We start from the raw sequence: 15,969 nt of genomic DNA, 5'->3' as shown, positions 1-15,969 counted from the left end.
CTTTGCACAAAACCAAATTTCATCTTCCAAGCTGTAGTTTTGCATTTCAAGCTATTAAAATCCCACTGGGAAGAGTGAGGATGCGACTGTGGCAAAGAGCTGGGAACGTCACTTTCTGTTGGTTTGTTTTTTTTTCCCCTGTTATTCCGCTGTCTGCTAAAATATCTCCCGCCTACTGAAATATATGGCAGGAGCAGAATACCGTGGAGAAAAGTGGGAAGGTTATGTCAGTGGTGTGAGGTCTTCTGAAACAAAGATCCCACCGTCGGTCATTCCGCTTGGATGGGCACACAAGGGCGTTGGAGCCGGTTGTGCTGCGACTGATACAGCTGGGTTGCCACAGTCGGTGCTCCTCCACTGGCTTTCAGCATTTGTCAAGTAAAACGTAGATAACCAGATATCTGGCTCTTGCTAATGCTGGGACTTCTTAGAAATTACTCTGTGGGCATGCCTGTATGTGTATATAGTTGTGAGCAACGTGTCTGTGTACAGATGTGTGTGTATGTACACATCTATATGGAAGAGTCATCCTCCAAGCCATACAGTTGCGTGGTTTAGCCTATCTAAACCAGTCGCTTTTTAAGTAGTTTATTTGCAGACTTAAAAATGTTCCCAGTGGGGAGGCACGGAGCCCCGTAGAACAAACTTCAGCCTCTTCAATAGGTTTATCGTTTTGGCTTTCCTTTGCAGGTCCCTGAGCAGCTCAGAAGTTGAAAGCTGATCTGTAACGCTGTACATTTGGGGAGTAACATTGACAGAACATACTAAAGCCTTCAGCATTCACGGGGTGATAGACTGTGGGAATCATCACCTCATTAAAATGCCAGCCCATCTCTAATTCTTGCACGGTGGCAGTGATCAGTTCCTTGGTCTCTCAGCTCTCTTTTGCTGCATGATTAACTTTGTTTATTTTTGAAAAGAGCTCTTTGAATGGCAATCACCAAAGTGGGTGGCTGCAGTGAGGTTTTTCTTCTTGAAATGCCTGGTATCAATGAACCTTTTCATCAAAAGACTTGTTCTTGGGAACAGTTCAAAGAGCCCACTGCTGTATTGTCATGAATATTTGTGAGACGTGCTGATCCCACTGATGCTTCTGCTGTTTACGCTTACTAATATTTCTCTCTTCTGTCATTTTTAGCATCAGAGGGGACTATGAAATGTTTAAAGAAAAACTTGTCAAACTTCAGTGCTGCGAATGAGAGAGAAAACCAGAGAACCTATTTTTGTTAAAGAACAGGAATTTAATGCAGCACTGTAAAACCATTTCACAAAGTAAATAGCAGCTATGTGTGCTTAGATAGGACCATACTATTTTTAGCTTAAGCAGGAACTGAACGTAAAGTGTTCTAATAAATTGAGCTGAAATTGGTTACAGGCAGTGGCCTTGACTCGGGTTCGTGCCAATATGTGAATATCTTCAGGGGGCTTGTTTGAGATTTGTATCAGCAGAAAGCAGGAGCAGGGCTAGAAGGATTAGTATTAAGTAGAGTTTCATAGTGATATCGTAGATTAAAATGACTGTGTTCTGTCATGTTCTGGAAAAGAGCATAAAACCTGCAAAATTTAGGAAGAATCTGTTGATTTCGACTGTCTTATGAAACCCAAAATATAACTTGCTCTCCTAGGATTTGTGAATCTCCTAAAATCTCTGTTGTTTGAAGGGTGGGTAGAATAAAGAGCGTTTTCCACTTTGTTTAATGTCCCTGCTGTATACCAAGGCTGTGCGTGTGTTAGGGGTTACCTGTATGTGTTTTCCCTGCTGCTGAGGGGCAACTTTCTCTTGGATCACCAGGACCCTTCAGGGTAGAGGAAAGTAGCTTAAAAGTTACTATGTCATATCTTGCATTTTCTCTTGAGAGTAGTAAAGATTCTTTCTCATTTATTATTATTTAACTGAGATAATGAAAGACAGGCTTTGCTCCAAGCAACTTGCGGGCTGAATAGAAGATAAATCCCGGTGGGAAGGCTGCTGCGGTTCCACGGGGAAGGAAAGTGCAGCGTCCTGCTGGTGCCAGTGAGGGTTTGTAAGGTCAGGGTATTTATTTAATTTAGTGCTAGAAGAAATACTCTACCAGACCAATGAAAAGAATTGAGCGTTCAGTAGCGCAGCCTTGAAATTGATCCTTGTTACTCTTTAGTGGACTTTTACAATAATATTTCTTGCAGCTTAAGTGGCTTCACCCGCTCGCTTTTGTTGGCTGAAGCGGTTAAAAGCTTCAGTAGAGCGCATTGTTATGCTGCGGTGTTGCAAGTGAGAAGTTATCGATTATGTTAAAGTTTCTCTCCTCTAAACCAGTTGTAAAGTTGACATAGTAAATGCCTTGTTTCTGTAAGGAGGTATATAAGCAATCAGACTGTATGCTGCTCTGCCTGCTATGAATTTCTTTCTGCATCTGCCATTATTCAGACTTGCTCCGCAGCCGTGACCTTGCTCGCAGTGTGTCACAGGTGACTCTGAACACTGACGCTACTGGTGACTGAAAACTGCAAATACGCCCAGGGAGCAGATTTCAGACTTTTCCACTCCCTTTGGTTACAGATGTTGTGTTTTAACTTTCTTGGTGTTTGTTTGTGTCTTCCTCTGCTGTTAGTCGATGCTTCGAGGCCGAGGCGGCTGCTACAAACACACGTTTTACGGGATTGAGAGCCACCGCTGCATGGAGGCCACGCCAAGCCTGGCCTGCGCCAACAAATGCGTCTTTTGCTGGAGGTAAAATACTGCTGCAGTTTTACTTTGGGATGGGGGCTCTGTTCCACTCTGCCCTGTTCCTCAAAGCTAGGGCAGTGTTACTTGCGTGCCCTTTTCACTTGGGACTTGCGGGAGGAAGGGTTTGGAAGGGAGCAGCGTTGCTCCCCTTCCTGCCTGTATTCCTTCCCCTCTGAGAGCTATGGCAGGGGGTGAGCTGGGTGGGCAGGCTCCACATTTTAGAGGCTGAAGAGGATCTGAGGGCTCCCCAGTGCCACCTCCCCTCCTGCTGTGTCCTTTGCAGCCAGGTCTGGGGCCCCAGCAAGTTCAGCCCAGGTGGGGACCAGTGGAAGGAGGGATCAGAGAGGCAGAAGACAGACACCTCTCCATCTACCACCCTGCAATGCCCACTGCTGCCTGCGCTGAGCACTTGGTGGAGGTTCGGTTTCCTCTGGAGATCACTGTCTGGGACTCCCGTGGCTCCTGGTGCTCTGGAGATCGTGGTCTGGCTTGTGTTGTGCAAAGCCACCGAGGTGCTAAGTGCTGCGAGTATCTTTGTTTTGAGATTGGACCATTTTTCTTATTTCAAGTACCTTCACCCCTACTGATTCAATTGCATTTGCAGTGAGTGAAAAGTGATGACTTAGTAACTGTTGCCTTCCTAAAACAGTAGCTAATAAATGACTTTCCGTTTTAGTCAGTAAAGTGACCCTTTTTCTCAGAGGAATTACTTTGTTGTTAATTCTCTGAAGGAAATGAGCTTGCCTGGATCGGAAGGGTGAGCTGCTGCAGCGCTGCTTACTCACTGAAACGCCTGGATTTCCGAGGGAGGACTTTGCCAGGCTGGGGGAGTGCGGGATGGGATCGGTGAGAGAGACTGAGAGGCTCGGCAGAAATAAAAGCAGTGACGTGAAAGTGTACTGAGTGGGAGGACGTGGAGGTTATTCTTTGAGCTCTTTTGTCTTCTACCTTGCTAGCTAATTCAGGCCACGGGGGCTGTGCTGCCTTGGATATTTATGCCTGCCCTGGGGGGCTGGCTGCAAATAACACCCATTCCATCCCTGAGCCTGGGTGTCCAACATCCCAGTATTTTCATGCAAAACCAGCAAATTCCTCCGAGTACCATTTTCTGTCTTTCATAGGCTCTTCAAGTTTTAATAATGCAAATATTTCATGAGAATATTTAAATGCCAGCAGCGGTGCAGGAGGACTGCTGTAGCTTTGAAGGCCCTTTGAAGCCGTCTCTCATGTTAGTGTTAAGTATAAGTGTTAGACACTGGTTGTTCTGTTAAGTTTGCATTTGGGAGTCTATACCAAAATGTTAATTGGTGCTCTTGATGGGCTTTTATCATATCCTGGCTTGAAAGGACACGGCAAATGACATGTTTAACGTGCAAATTTCGCTGCTTTTCTTGAGAGCAATCTAATGACTGGGGAGAAAAATGTACTGCTACTGCTGATTTCTTGTTTCCACTGTATCAGCTAGCAATGGTGCATTTAATTCTGAGTGGTGGCTGTAGTGGTAGGAAGAAGATTGCCATGCATATTATCCCTCTGTCCCTACGCAGAAGGTACATAAACACCAAATAGAAAGCAATAACATCGCCAGAATGAGGCATTTTGTTCCTAGTATTGCACCGCAGACCATTTAACTCTGCTCCTCTTCAGAATGACCCAACTCGGTATTTCACAGCAGCAGCCTGCGTCTGGAGTATGGGTCTGAATCAGGGAAGTCAAAGAAGTGTAAATTGAAAAGTGCAGTAATTGGGATAAATTGCCATGTGTGGTACCTTCCGTCTGCTTCTAACTTGTCATCCTGTAGCTGTCATTTGTCACCTCTAAGAGGAATCCTGGAAACAGTAGCCCTAATGATAACAAATGCTAGAATGCTTATTTTACTAATGGTAACAACCCGAATGCAAGGAAGCGGGTTTTCAGGGGACTGTGCTGAAAAATGTTCTCACTTACCTTCTGTGGCTGAAATGGGTTGTGGTTGTTGGACTCCTCCACATGGACTGCAGCTGTCTGTCTTCCAACTCAGTAGAGGTTTGAGAAGAGAAGACTTAAGGCTCAGTTTGAGACTCGTCGCAAGGCTCACGTTATGTCCACCTTCAGCTTGACATAAAGCAGAACTGAAAGAAGCTTTCTCTGCTTTGGTTGCTTTTTCAGGCCCTGTGCTTGGGCTGTTACAGCCTTTGTGTGATTGTGAGCTGTGCCAGGTCAGGTTAATTTGGTGCAGGAAGAGGAGACTTCCGTACCCACTCTCCTCCCTACCAGTTGCACGTCAGCACGGTTCACAAACCCTGCAGGCAGGACTATCTATACATAACTTTTTTTGTTATTATTATTTTAAACCCACCGTGCCTTTGCGGATTCTTAATCATGTGAGACTAAACATAAAATCACAGGCAGCGGTGGCTGGGTAGGGTAAGCATGTTACCTTATTAGCAGTTACCATCTGTGCGTTTGGAGACATATGAAGTGCTAGTTTTGATCTGCTGTTGGCAAGATGTTTTCAATACAGGTTTTATGCCTTGCTGGTCTTGTCATGCAGCTCTGCGCGCTAACTTGCAGATAAGACAGCTGTGATTCTTTTTTTTTTTTTCTTGATCTCTTCTTTCAGGATTTTGACATTTGTAGAGTCTGCCAACATTTCCAACTGCATAACCACTGCAGCTCTCCCGGGATTGCTGAGGAAAAGGCCAAGGAGCCTGTTTGTTTTCCTTTTCTCGCTTTGGCAAGAAATGCTGTAGTTCAGCCACTTTCCCTGGGAAATGGATGTCATCGTAGTTGGCTGGTTGTGACTGATGCATTTTGGCCCCGAACCAGGAATCACGGGTGGAGCCAGCATCCAAACACACTCAAAGTTAGGGGTTTTCGTAAAAAATGTAGCTTGACTCTGCACTGGAGACCTTCCTTCTCCTCCGTGTCCCTGGAAGCGGTACGTCCCAGGTAGATATCCAGCCCTGCCAGTGTCCCCTTACAGTGTGACCGCTGGCTTGTGCTTCCCTGCCTCTGCCCATCAGAGACCCGGCTGAGAGCTTAGTGATGCAGGTTTATGACGTGGCAGCTTCTTTGGAGGGCAGGAAAAGCAAATTGCTCCTGCCGTGAGGCAGCAGTCGTGCTGTGTTCAACTCCTGAGGCTTTTGCATCAAGAGTCGAGGAGGGGGGGTGGGAAAAGAAACACCTTAATTACTGCAACAGCCCAAAGTCATAATTCTCCCTCCCTATCACTATCCATTATTGCTCTTAGCTGGTCGTGCTGTGTTTGTGGTGTCTCTTTAGCTTAATTGTCTAAATGGAAATGTGCAAGTGACCAAATCTTTTAATCAATTAGAGCAAGTGTGGGGACCGAGGCTTTCTGACACTGTGTATTGCGGCACAATCACCAGGCAAACCTGATTTGATTATGTTTTCTGGCAGAGTGTCTAAAGCCCAATCAATTATTGAGGAGAGACGGAACAGCTAAATAAGATTTAAATTAATAGGGTTTATTATTTTTGCATCTGAGGAGGAGGCAAACCAGACAGAGTGAAATATCCCATAAAGAAATTGGTTCATATTTCTTCTTCTGTAACTTTATGGTGTTTATACCTGTACTTGAAGGTTTCAGCTTTAATTTGTACAGTAGACGACAGCTGAAGTTCTGTTCAGACGATCTAAATAAGTGCGTGGCCAAAAGCCAGCGATCACAGTAAGCCCTGCAAAATGTGATTATTGATCTCCCATAGGAGAGGTACTTAATCAGGTCTTCAAAAAAATTAAGAAGAAACTGAAAACATAGATTAAAACAAAAGCTGCTTCTTGTTAAGTGACTTGACTCCAGAGGCTAAATTATTCAGGGAAATGTGAAATGATATGATATCAAAGGAGTTGACACTGCAGGTTTGTGAAACTTGGAACCTGAGCCTGAAAGCTCAGCGAGTCTCTCTGCATCTCCAGCCTCCCGTCCTTGTTCCTCTAAGTCAATACTCTCTTCCAGTGTTTCACAATATATTGTGACCCATGGTTCATCATGTTCTTCAGATTTGATTCTTCACTGGTTTGTTGTCCTTTGGGCCTGTCTGTCTTTTAGGAATAACCATATAAACGGGGTGGGGGACAGGACATCACAGAATACAGCCCCTCTCAATGGTGGTGGGGGGGAAAGTCTTGGTGTCTTTATGTGCTCCTCTGCCAGCACTGTAATAATCCGAGGCCTTAATATCAGTGTAATCTATGCTTTTCATTTTGTAGCAGTGCGCGGTCTTGGACTTCAAGGCCTTTGTAGTTGTCATTATTAGCTTACATATTTATGGCATCAGTAGTGAATATAAGCAGGTTATTGGCTACGAAATGCTCACGTGTGTCTCAATAGTTATTGCAGGTGGTTGGTGACTTGGTACCCGGTTATAGTAATCAGTAATGCGATGGAGGGATTACGACCCTTGAAAGCAAACTTGTACATCTTGCCATTCAGGTTAGTTTTGAAACAGCCTTTGAGACCGTGCTGAGCATGGTGCTGCTGGGAAGGAGTGAAATACAAGCACAGGGCAGACTTTTGGGAGGTGCTCAGCATTGCCTGCCCTCCTAGTAACTGTCCTTCTTTTTAAAAAAAAAAAAAATGTGAGTATTTCTTAGATCTGGGAGGTCATCCTCCCCCTCTACCCTGCCCTGGGGAGGCCGCGTCTGGAGCACTGTGTCCAGTTCTGGGCTCCCCGGTTCAAGAAGGACAGGGAACTGCTGGAGAGGGGACAGCAAAGGGCTACCGAGATGCTGAGGGGACTGGAACACCTCTCTTATGGAGAAAGTCTGAGGGATTTGGGTCTCTTCAGTCTGGAAAAAAGATGGCTGAGGGGGGACCGTATCAACACTTATAAATACTGAAAGGGTGGGTGTCAGGAGGATGGGGCCAGGCTCTTTTCAGTGGTGCCCAGGAACAGGACAAGGGGTAACGGGCACAAACTTGAGCATAGGAAGTTCCACCTAACCATGAGGAGGAGCTTCTTTGCTGTGAGGGTGTCAGAGCCCTGGCACAGGCTGCCCAGAGAGGTGGTGGAGTCTCCGTCTCCGGAGACATACCAGCCCCGCCTGGAGGCGTTCCTGTGCCACCTGCTCTGGGTGACCCTGCTCTGGCAGGGGGTTGGACCAGATGATCTTGGGAGGTCCCTTACCACCCCTATCATTCTGTCATTCTGTGATGTAGTCTTTCAGCATGGGGCATCTTCCATCCTTCAGATTTCAGAAGTGTGAGTTAAAAAAGAATCAAAGAATCATTTAGATTGTAGATGACCTTTAAGTCCATAGAGTCCAGCCATGAACCTCACACTGCCAAGGCCACCACTAAACCATGTCCCTCAGCACCACGTCTACCCGTCTTTTAAATCCCTCCAGGGATGGTGACTCCACCCCTTCCCTGGGCAGCCTCTTCCAATGCTTGATAACCCTTTCGGTGAAGAAATTTTTCCTAATATCCATCCTAAATCTACCCCGGCACAACTTGAGGCTGTTTCCTCTTGTCCTATCGCCTGTTCCTTGGGAGAAGAGCCTGACCCCCCCTGGCTACCCCCTCCTTTCAGGGAGCTGCAGAGAGCGAGAAGGTCTCCCCTCAGCCTCCTTTTCTCCAGGCTGAACATCCCCAGCTCCCTCAGCTGCTCCTCACAAGACTTGTGCTCCAGAGCCCTCACCAGCTCCATTGCCCTTCTCTGGACATGCTCCAGCACCTCAATGTCCTTCTTGAGGGGCCCAAAACTGGACACAGCACTCAAGGTGGGGCCTCTCACAGAATCACAGAAACTTCAGAGTTGGAAGAGACCTCTAGAGATCATCTAGTCCAACTCCCCTGCTAGAGCAGGATTGCCTAGAGCACATCACTCAGGACTGCATCCAGGCGAGCCTTGAAAATCTCCAGAGAAGGGGACTCCACAACCTCCCTGGGCAGCCTGTTCCAGTCCTCTGTCACCCTCACTGTAAAGAAGTTTTTCCGTGTATTTGAATGGAACTTCCTATGTTCTAACTTGTGCCCGTTGCCCCTCGTCCTGTCACTGGGAACCAATGAAAAGAGTCTGGCACCATCCTCCTTCAGCCCACCCTTTAGATACTTGTATGCCATAATAAGGTCTCCCCTCAGCCTTCTCTTCTCCAGGCTAAAGAGTCCCAGCTCTCTCAGCCTTTCCTCATAAGGGAGATGCTCCAGTCCCTCAGTCATCTTAGTTGCCCTTCGCTGGACCTGCTCCAGCAGTTCCCTGTCCCTCTTGAACTGGGGAGCCCAAAACTGGACGCAGTATTCCAGTTGTGGCCTCACCAGTGCAGAGTAGAGGGGGAGAATGATCTCCTTCGACCTACTGGCCACACTCTTCCCTATGCAGCCCAGGATTCCATTGGCCTTTTTGGCGACAAGGGCACATTGTTGGCTCATGGATAATTTACTGTCTACCAGGACCCCCAGATCCTTCTCCTCAGAACTACTTCCCAGCAGGTCCACCCCTAACCTATACTGGTGCTTAGCATTCTTCCTCCCCAGGTGCAGGACCTTGCACTTGCTTTTGTTGAACCTCATTAGGTTCTTCTCTGCCCAGCTCTCCAGCCTGTCCAGGTCACACTGGATGGCAGCACGGCCCTCTGGAGTGTCAGCCACCGCTCCCAGTTTGGTATCATCAACGAACTTGCTGAGGATACACTCTGTCCCATCATCCAAGTCATTAATGAATATAGTGAACAAAAAGGGATCGAGTATTGACCCCTGGGGGACACCACTGGTTACAGGCCTCCAAGTAGACTCTATGCCGCTGATCACAACCCTCTGAGTTCTGTCACACAGCCAGCTCTCAATCCACCTCACCGTCACCTCATCTAGCCCATACTTCCTCAGCTTCCTAATGAGGATGTTATGGGAGACAGTCTCAAGTATCCATCCCAGTACCAGCAGTGGGTTTCAGTCCTCTCAGTTCAGAGGAACTGGCAAAACCAGCCTGGTCTGAAGTCCTCACTGTTGGTACTCTCATGAGTTGCTGCCGGGTGTTGTTATGTGACCAGGTAGTCTCACAAAGAGAAGACTAAATTTATCCTGATTGAGCAGCTGATGTGAAAAGCCTTAGGAAGTTAGGGAGGGTTCAGCTGCAATGCACTCCTAGTGAAAATGTGGAAGTTATGGGTTGATTTATTTTGTTTAATCTAAAATTCATCAGTTCATTTTGGGCTCTTTCATCTGTCTCTGACAAATCTTTTTATTTGATTTGATTTTAAAACATGAGAAGAGTCCAAATTTTCTTTTGAAAATACTGAATATTTTGTCACTTTAAAAGTGAGAGTTCTCTTTGGGTGATCAGACATCCAAACATTTGACTTCAGCCTTATTTGCCCAACTTTTTCTCCTCTAAAATTGTTTAAAATTATCAGCATTTAGGAATAATACCATCCCTCTTGAAAAGCTTTTTTTCTCTTCCTGAATTTATTCATAACAAACCATTATTTTTCTCGTTCCTGGCGCTAACAAAAGATTGCTCAGAGCAACATGAGAGATAATTGTCTGTTATTTAACAGGAAATTTCTATAGAAACATTGTGTTCCTCTTCCTCAGACAGCAGTCTAGATAGGGATTTTTTAATTGTTGTTCCTATCAAAACTTCATTTTCTTTTTAAAGTGAGCGTCATCCGATTTGAGACAGTAAGTCTGAGAGACCTGAAGTGTCTCTACTTTGACTTGAAGTCTTTACTTTATCCCCCCCACCAGGCAGTTTGCAGTCAAATGCAAATTATGGCTATGTAATGCTATCAACGTGGTGATCTTTTTAATTGCACGTGGTCCTCCCTGAGTTTTCATCTCCAGCCAGGTTGGTTCCACCTCAGATGCGGCCTCCTTGAGCCATCATTCAACTCCTGCGAGCTGCTGTGTAGGACCGGGACAGACCAGGACACAGCCCTGCAGGTGCCTCTAGGGATCGATCTAGTGTCCTACTGGTAACTAAAGGGTTCAAGTTTTCCGCCTTGATTTGTGCTCTCTAACAAAACAGCGCTACTTACTGAGCATTTCTTTGGGCACATTATGAGAATATTGGATAAGATGGTGTCAACCTCTTTCCCTTTGCCTGCAAGGACCAGTGGTGGTCTTGGCATGAAACGTTCTCAGCAAGTTCGTGTTGGCTGTTCTGCATTCTGGGGCTTACCAAACACTTATTTAATCCAGTATGTCCCAAGGAACTGGAAGCTAAGAGGGGCTGGTATAGAAATCTTTGGTTCCTGCTAAAATGGGCATTGCATTTGCATTTTTCAGGTGTGTTTTAAATCACTTTTACGTGCTCCTCACAGACTTACAGCTTATTGCTAGCGACACTGGTACTGTCAGCCAATTCATCCAACGTTAACCATCCTAGTGAAAACACTTCATTTAGGTTAGGTATCTCTAACCTGTTCTCTTCCTAGTCCACTCTGGGCTCTTCCCATCGCTGTCGGGAGAAAGTAGAAGAAAAAGTCTCTTCTCATCACAGAAGAACATTAGATGTTGTTTGCTTGCACACTGGACAAGCGCTTTCCTTGGTCTTCCTCTTACTCCTCACATCGTTATAGGGAAGGTCTTTCTTGTTAGCTTTTCGTATCTCCTGTGCTAGTTGTGTCTGATTTTCTGCCTTGACCTTTCTGATTCTGACCCTGTGTTCTTGTGCTCTTCCTCTTATTTTCAGCTGGAGGATCGCGAGGTTGCTGAAGAACCTGTGGTTCTGCCAGATTTGGTTTCCTGTTACTCTTCATATTTTTGCCTTTTATTGCCACAGTTTACACTTCTGCCTTAATAGGGTTTAAAAAAAGCTATCGGTTCTCCTGAACTCCTTTGCCCTTAAACTCTTCTGCTCTGGGGTCTCACCCGCCGGTTCCCAGGGTTCACTGAAGGCTGCTTTCTTGAGCTTTCTTGGCTTTCTTCTGCTCTTTCCTCCCTGTCCCTTCCTGGGAGCCACGTGCTCTGTCCTTTCGGGATCGCTGCCCGCAGCATTTCCTTGCCTTTGTGTTCCCTCCCCACCAGGTATCGACATCACTGGAGTAAAATGATACTTTATACCTGTGCTGCATTTTTTCCCCTCAAAGTTTCTTGAAAGACTTCGCAATAGGAAGCATTGCTTACAGAAGAGAGTGACCATTTTAAAAGAGGCTATCAAGCAAAAGCTGATTTATTAAAGTAACGCACAAGTGATCAGGGAGGGGGATGCGCTGCCCACTGAAGAATACACCTTCGCAGAGGCCAGGGGACGCTTTGGTAAGCTGGGAGATCACAGGTCTGATGACGAAATGCAAATAAAGCTGGGTTGGAGGCAGCCCTGTTACCCAGGAGAGAGCTCCGAGCTGGCAGCTCCCCGTCACCTTCTGCGCAGCCTTGGCGGTGGGGCGCTGTGGAGGTGACGGCTTGTCTCTGGAGTATCAAATCAAACCTGTTTCACACCTGGAATCTTGAATAAAATAAGGTTTTTCTGGTGTGTGTGGTTTTGAGTTAGGGTTTGTTTTTTGTTTTTTGTTTTTTTTTCTTTCTGGTGTTATTTTTGGAAGGGAAGGAACATCACGCACAACTACCTGCTCAAGCCTGGAGTGGCTGGTGAGGCAGATGATGCAGGGTGTCACCGAGCCTGTGGGGGCACGGAAAGGCGACAGGGAAATTCTCTCTGTGCCAGGGACTGTGAAACAATCTCATCAGCCAGAAGACCTTGCTTCCCCATCCCCCCCCACCATTAGAAACAAAAATGCTTTCTGCCAAATGAGCTGCTTTGTAGACATGACCTGGTATGTTTATTAAACAGTTAGAATGTGTAAAAATTCAAGGACTGTTAGACGCTAATAATTAATAGCTGTCCAGAGCCTATTGATTTTCTGCCAACTTGCCCTATTAAATATACAAGGTACAAGTTATGTAGTTAAACATGTAAGAGTTTTATAAATGCCTCTTATAGTTGGCATTCGGAAAACTTTCCATGTTGGCAGACTTGGGGAAAAAAAAAAAAAGAGAGAGAAATTCAGAAAGCAAAGCTGTTTTAGCTTAAAGGATCTCTGAGACAGCAAAGCATTTTGAGAGCACTGTTTGAATCTTCGCTCTTGAAGTGGATGAAGCAATGTTTGGACCAAAGGGCTGGTTTTATTGATGCTGGGCCTAGAATTTGTGTGTTTTAGCGCTGTCGAAGTGTGGAACTGCGGGTCTTTGTCACTTGGAGAAGTCAGTGGGAGTCATTTGATTGTCTTCAGTAGGCACTGGACGGGCCACTTCCTTCTGAGAAAGTGCTTCCCTCTGTCTTTTCTCCTCTAGTTAAATGCTGGGCATCGTGTCCTGATGCCTGTGTGGCTGGAAGGCTGAGTACAGCAGGTAACCTCTGTTGTCGCCATGGCTGACTTCCAGGGATGAGGGAGAGTGGAGAGGAAACGGAGATCAGCTGGTCGGAAAACAGAATTTCAGGAGTCTATACTGCTTGATCTTGTTTTCTTCTCCAGGGCTGTGTTAATCCAGTAGTGCTATTTTGAAAGACGCTCAAAATGTGCTACTCTCCTATTAATAAATTATTCTATGAGCTGCAGTAGAATCGATAGGGGAAAAGTATAGAATCTGTTGTAGCATATTTTGGAAAAAAGCAGGTGAAGGTGGAGAGAGAAGGAGGAGGTGAAAGCACAGAAATCCATTGATTTTTCTTAGGGTGAATTATCCCTGTTTGATACCAGTCTAAGTGCAGCGGGGCTACTGGGAGGTGCCTTTCAGCAGGGAGAGGGCTGTGCCCTCGAACAGGCGCTCTCTGGGTTGTGTGTGTCTGGGTGTGAGCATAGCGGGTACCACACCAGTCGCTTCTAATATTACATTTGTTTGTCAGAATGCATTTTTTTCCAGACGACTTTCAACGGCTTTGTAACATCCTCCCATGCTGATGAAATAGGGAATGGGGAGAAACTCCATGTATCTTTCCAGGCAAATCCACCCAAGCACCTGGTAGGCTTTTTCTGGTTTTGAAGAGAACAAACTATGGGTACAGTCATCCTTTCTGGGTAGGCAAGGTGTTGGCTTCCTAACCCGATGTAACACAAGCTGTCCTTCAGATGGAAGATCAGTAATTTTATTTTATTTTTTTTTTTTTTAATCTGCTATCTGCTTGTCTCAGAGAAATTAATGTTTGGGTTTTTTTTCAGTTTTTGCATTTGGGTTTCGGTAACGTCGTAGCTAGCAGATCTCAGAAGTGATGAGAAGCCCCTGTTGAGTAAATTTGGGAGATTAACCAGATCCCACAGCAATGCATCTCCAACATGCTGCAGACTTCCTAGTCCCTTTGGAGTTTGAAGTGGTCTGCCCTCATCTGTCTTGTTACTAGAGCAGTACACAAACACTGGGTTAGAGACAAATTCTGTCCTCCTCAGGGTGGCAGTTGGTACCTTCATAATGGAACTAAAAGTGACTTAGGACCTTCTCTTTCTAGTGCTTTGAGCAGTGGTGGTCAGAAGAGGAGGTAGAACCAGTTTTCCTTTCTTCACAGAGGTCTTTCTGGCTGCAGACCATCACTTTAGCTTAGAAACCTTTTACCTGTGATTCAAAATAGGTACGTTAATTTTAATATAAACTGCAAGGTCCGCTCTTCCTTCTGGGGAGACCAGAGCGTGGAAGGAGAAGGGTAGGAGAATGGTGTTCACAGATGACATCTGAAAGTTGTCAGAAGCAGGATATTGCTGAGAATTTCTTACTGCTTTTAATATTATTAAACAATGCCAAAGTCCTCAGGGCGACAGATGGCTTCTTACATGTATTGTTACAAATGACAGCGAATAACTCTGTCTCTTTTTTTCCTTCAGACATCATACAAATCCAGTGGGCACAGAGTGGCGATGGAAGATGGACCAACCTGAAATGATCTTGCAGGAGGCTATTGAGAACCATCAGAATATGATCAAGCAGTTCAAAGGTAACTTCTACCACTTCTTCCTTGTTAATGATGCTTTTGGAAGAGATAACCATCAGTAGCATCTTCAAACTTCTGGTCATCTGGGAAATACTGTGGAGGAGGCATGAGACTTATAATATCAGAGAGGTGGGGAAGCGAGAAGAAACTTTTGTGGCACACTTACTGTTTTCTGAGATGTTCTACTTTGTTTTTGACACTAGAACATGAGTCAGTCTTTGAGTATTTACTGCTGCCTTGAGGGAGTAGAGTGGAGAGTTGCCTCTTGTGCATCTCAGTAGTTGTCAGAGCCTTTTCCTTGGTGCGCACAGAGGTTTCAGCAGTGGTTAAAGCTGGCCTTGGGTGATGAGGGATCTTGATCCTTATGCAAAAGTGAGGGCAGGTAGAAGGCAAAAGGAATCAGCCTCTCTACCTGATGGGAAATAAACTGCCCAGGCATAATTCCCTGGGAGTTTTTGTCTTGGCTCTGAAACTTCTCGTTAATGAGCGAGCAGCAGCATTCAGGGTATTATTATTTTCAGGAACTATTCAGTACATCTGTTTGTGATTGAAGCTGCAGTTACACAGCACCTCTGAAAACTACTGTATTTTGTTTCCCGTAGGAGCTCCTTGCAAGTTTGTTATTTATGCAGGATGTATCTATATATAGAGATGGTTGGGTTTTTTTTTTTTCCTTTTTCCCAAATGTGATAAACTTTGTTACCTGCCAAGGTCAGCTTTGTGTGCTGGGAGGGCTGGTCAGCTTGGCAGGACAGGTCTAAGGACTCGGCTCTTCCTAACTGGCAGCGGAGACTGTGCGAGCAGCAGGAGTGGAATGAAGCAACCATAAAATGTGTAAGATGAGCCTTAGTCTTGGCTGTCATTTTGGGAACCCGTTTGTTTATGTTGGCTGTGCGCAGAGAGAACCCAATGGATTAAAAATGTGTCAAGCAAAAAACCCTTCTGTCAGCAGAGCAGAGTTGCTCTGTCTTGATCACTGGAGTTATAGAATAGGCGGAAAAATAACTCAAGTTTTAGGGCCTCATGAGCTTCATTTTCATCAAGTGGCTGGTTTGAGTCATCTTGCGCTCTCGGACCAGCAGCTCCCAGGGAATCCAGTTCCCTGGGAGCTGCTGTGCTGAACTGGGAGGGGAGCAGCCAAAATAACCAGACCTGGCCGCGCTCTGCCTCTTGCACTTGCGTGGTCCCATGGGCTGGATCACAGCTCTAGAGCTCCACCAGGGGAAGGCAGAGAAGGTGCGGTAGTGGGATAGGGGAAAAACAGTGTTAATTTGGTAGGGGAAGCTTTCCTTGGGGAAGAGGTAGCGAGATGAGTCAGTGGAGGAGGCAGTTGGTGTCAGTGCTTCAGACTAAGCACAGCGCAGCGGAGCTCGAGGCAGGACCCTCTGTAAGGAAATG

The 15,969-nt window shown here is 45.9% G+C and overlaps 1 protein-coding gene across 5 annotated transcripts in view; it reads left to right on the top strand.

Moving 5' to 3' along the window:
* LOC141746528 (S-adenosyl-L-methionine-dependent tRNA 4-demethylwyosine synthase TYW1-like) overlaps positions 1-15,969 on the top strand; it is a 119,913-nt gene that overhangs the window by 34,687 nt on the left and 69,257 nt on the right. For all 5 annotated transcript variants that reach the window (XM_074595181.1, XM_074595180.1, XM_074595182.1 and 2 more), the window contains exons 10-11: positions 2,592-2,710; positions 14,465-14,574. In XM_074595181.1, coding sequence (XP_074451282.1) covers positions 2,592-2,710; positions 14,465-14,574 — 229 coding nt within the window. The remainder of the gene's footprint in view (positions 1-2,591; positions 2,711-14,464; positions 14,575-15,969) is intronic.

Source organism: Larus michahellis, chromosome 7, assembly GCF_964199755.1.
Source record: "Larus michahellis chromosome 7, bLarMic1.1, whole genome shotgun sequence".
NCBI lineage: Eukaryota > Metazoa > Chordata > Aves > Charadriiformes > Laridae > Larus > Larus michahellis.
This window is presented reverse-complemented; position numbering and strand designations above follow the sequence as displayed.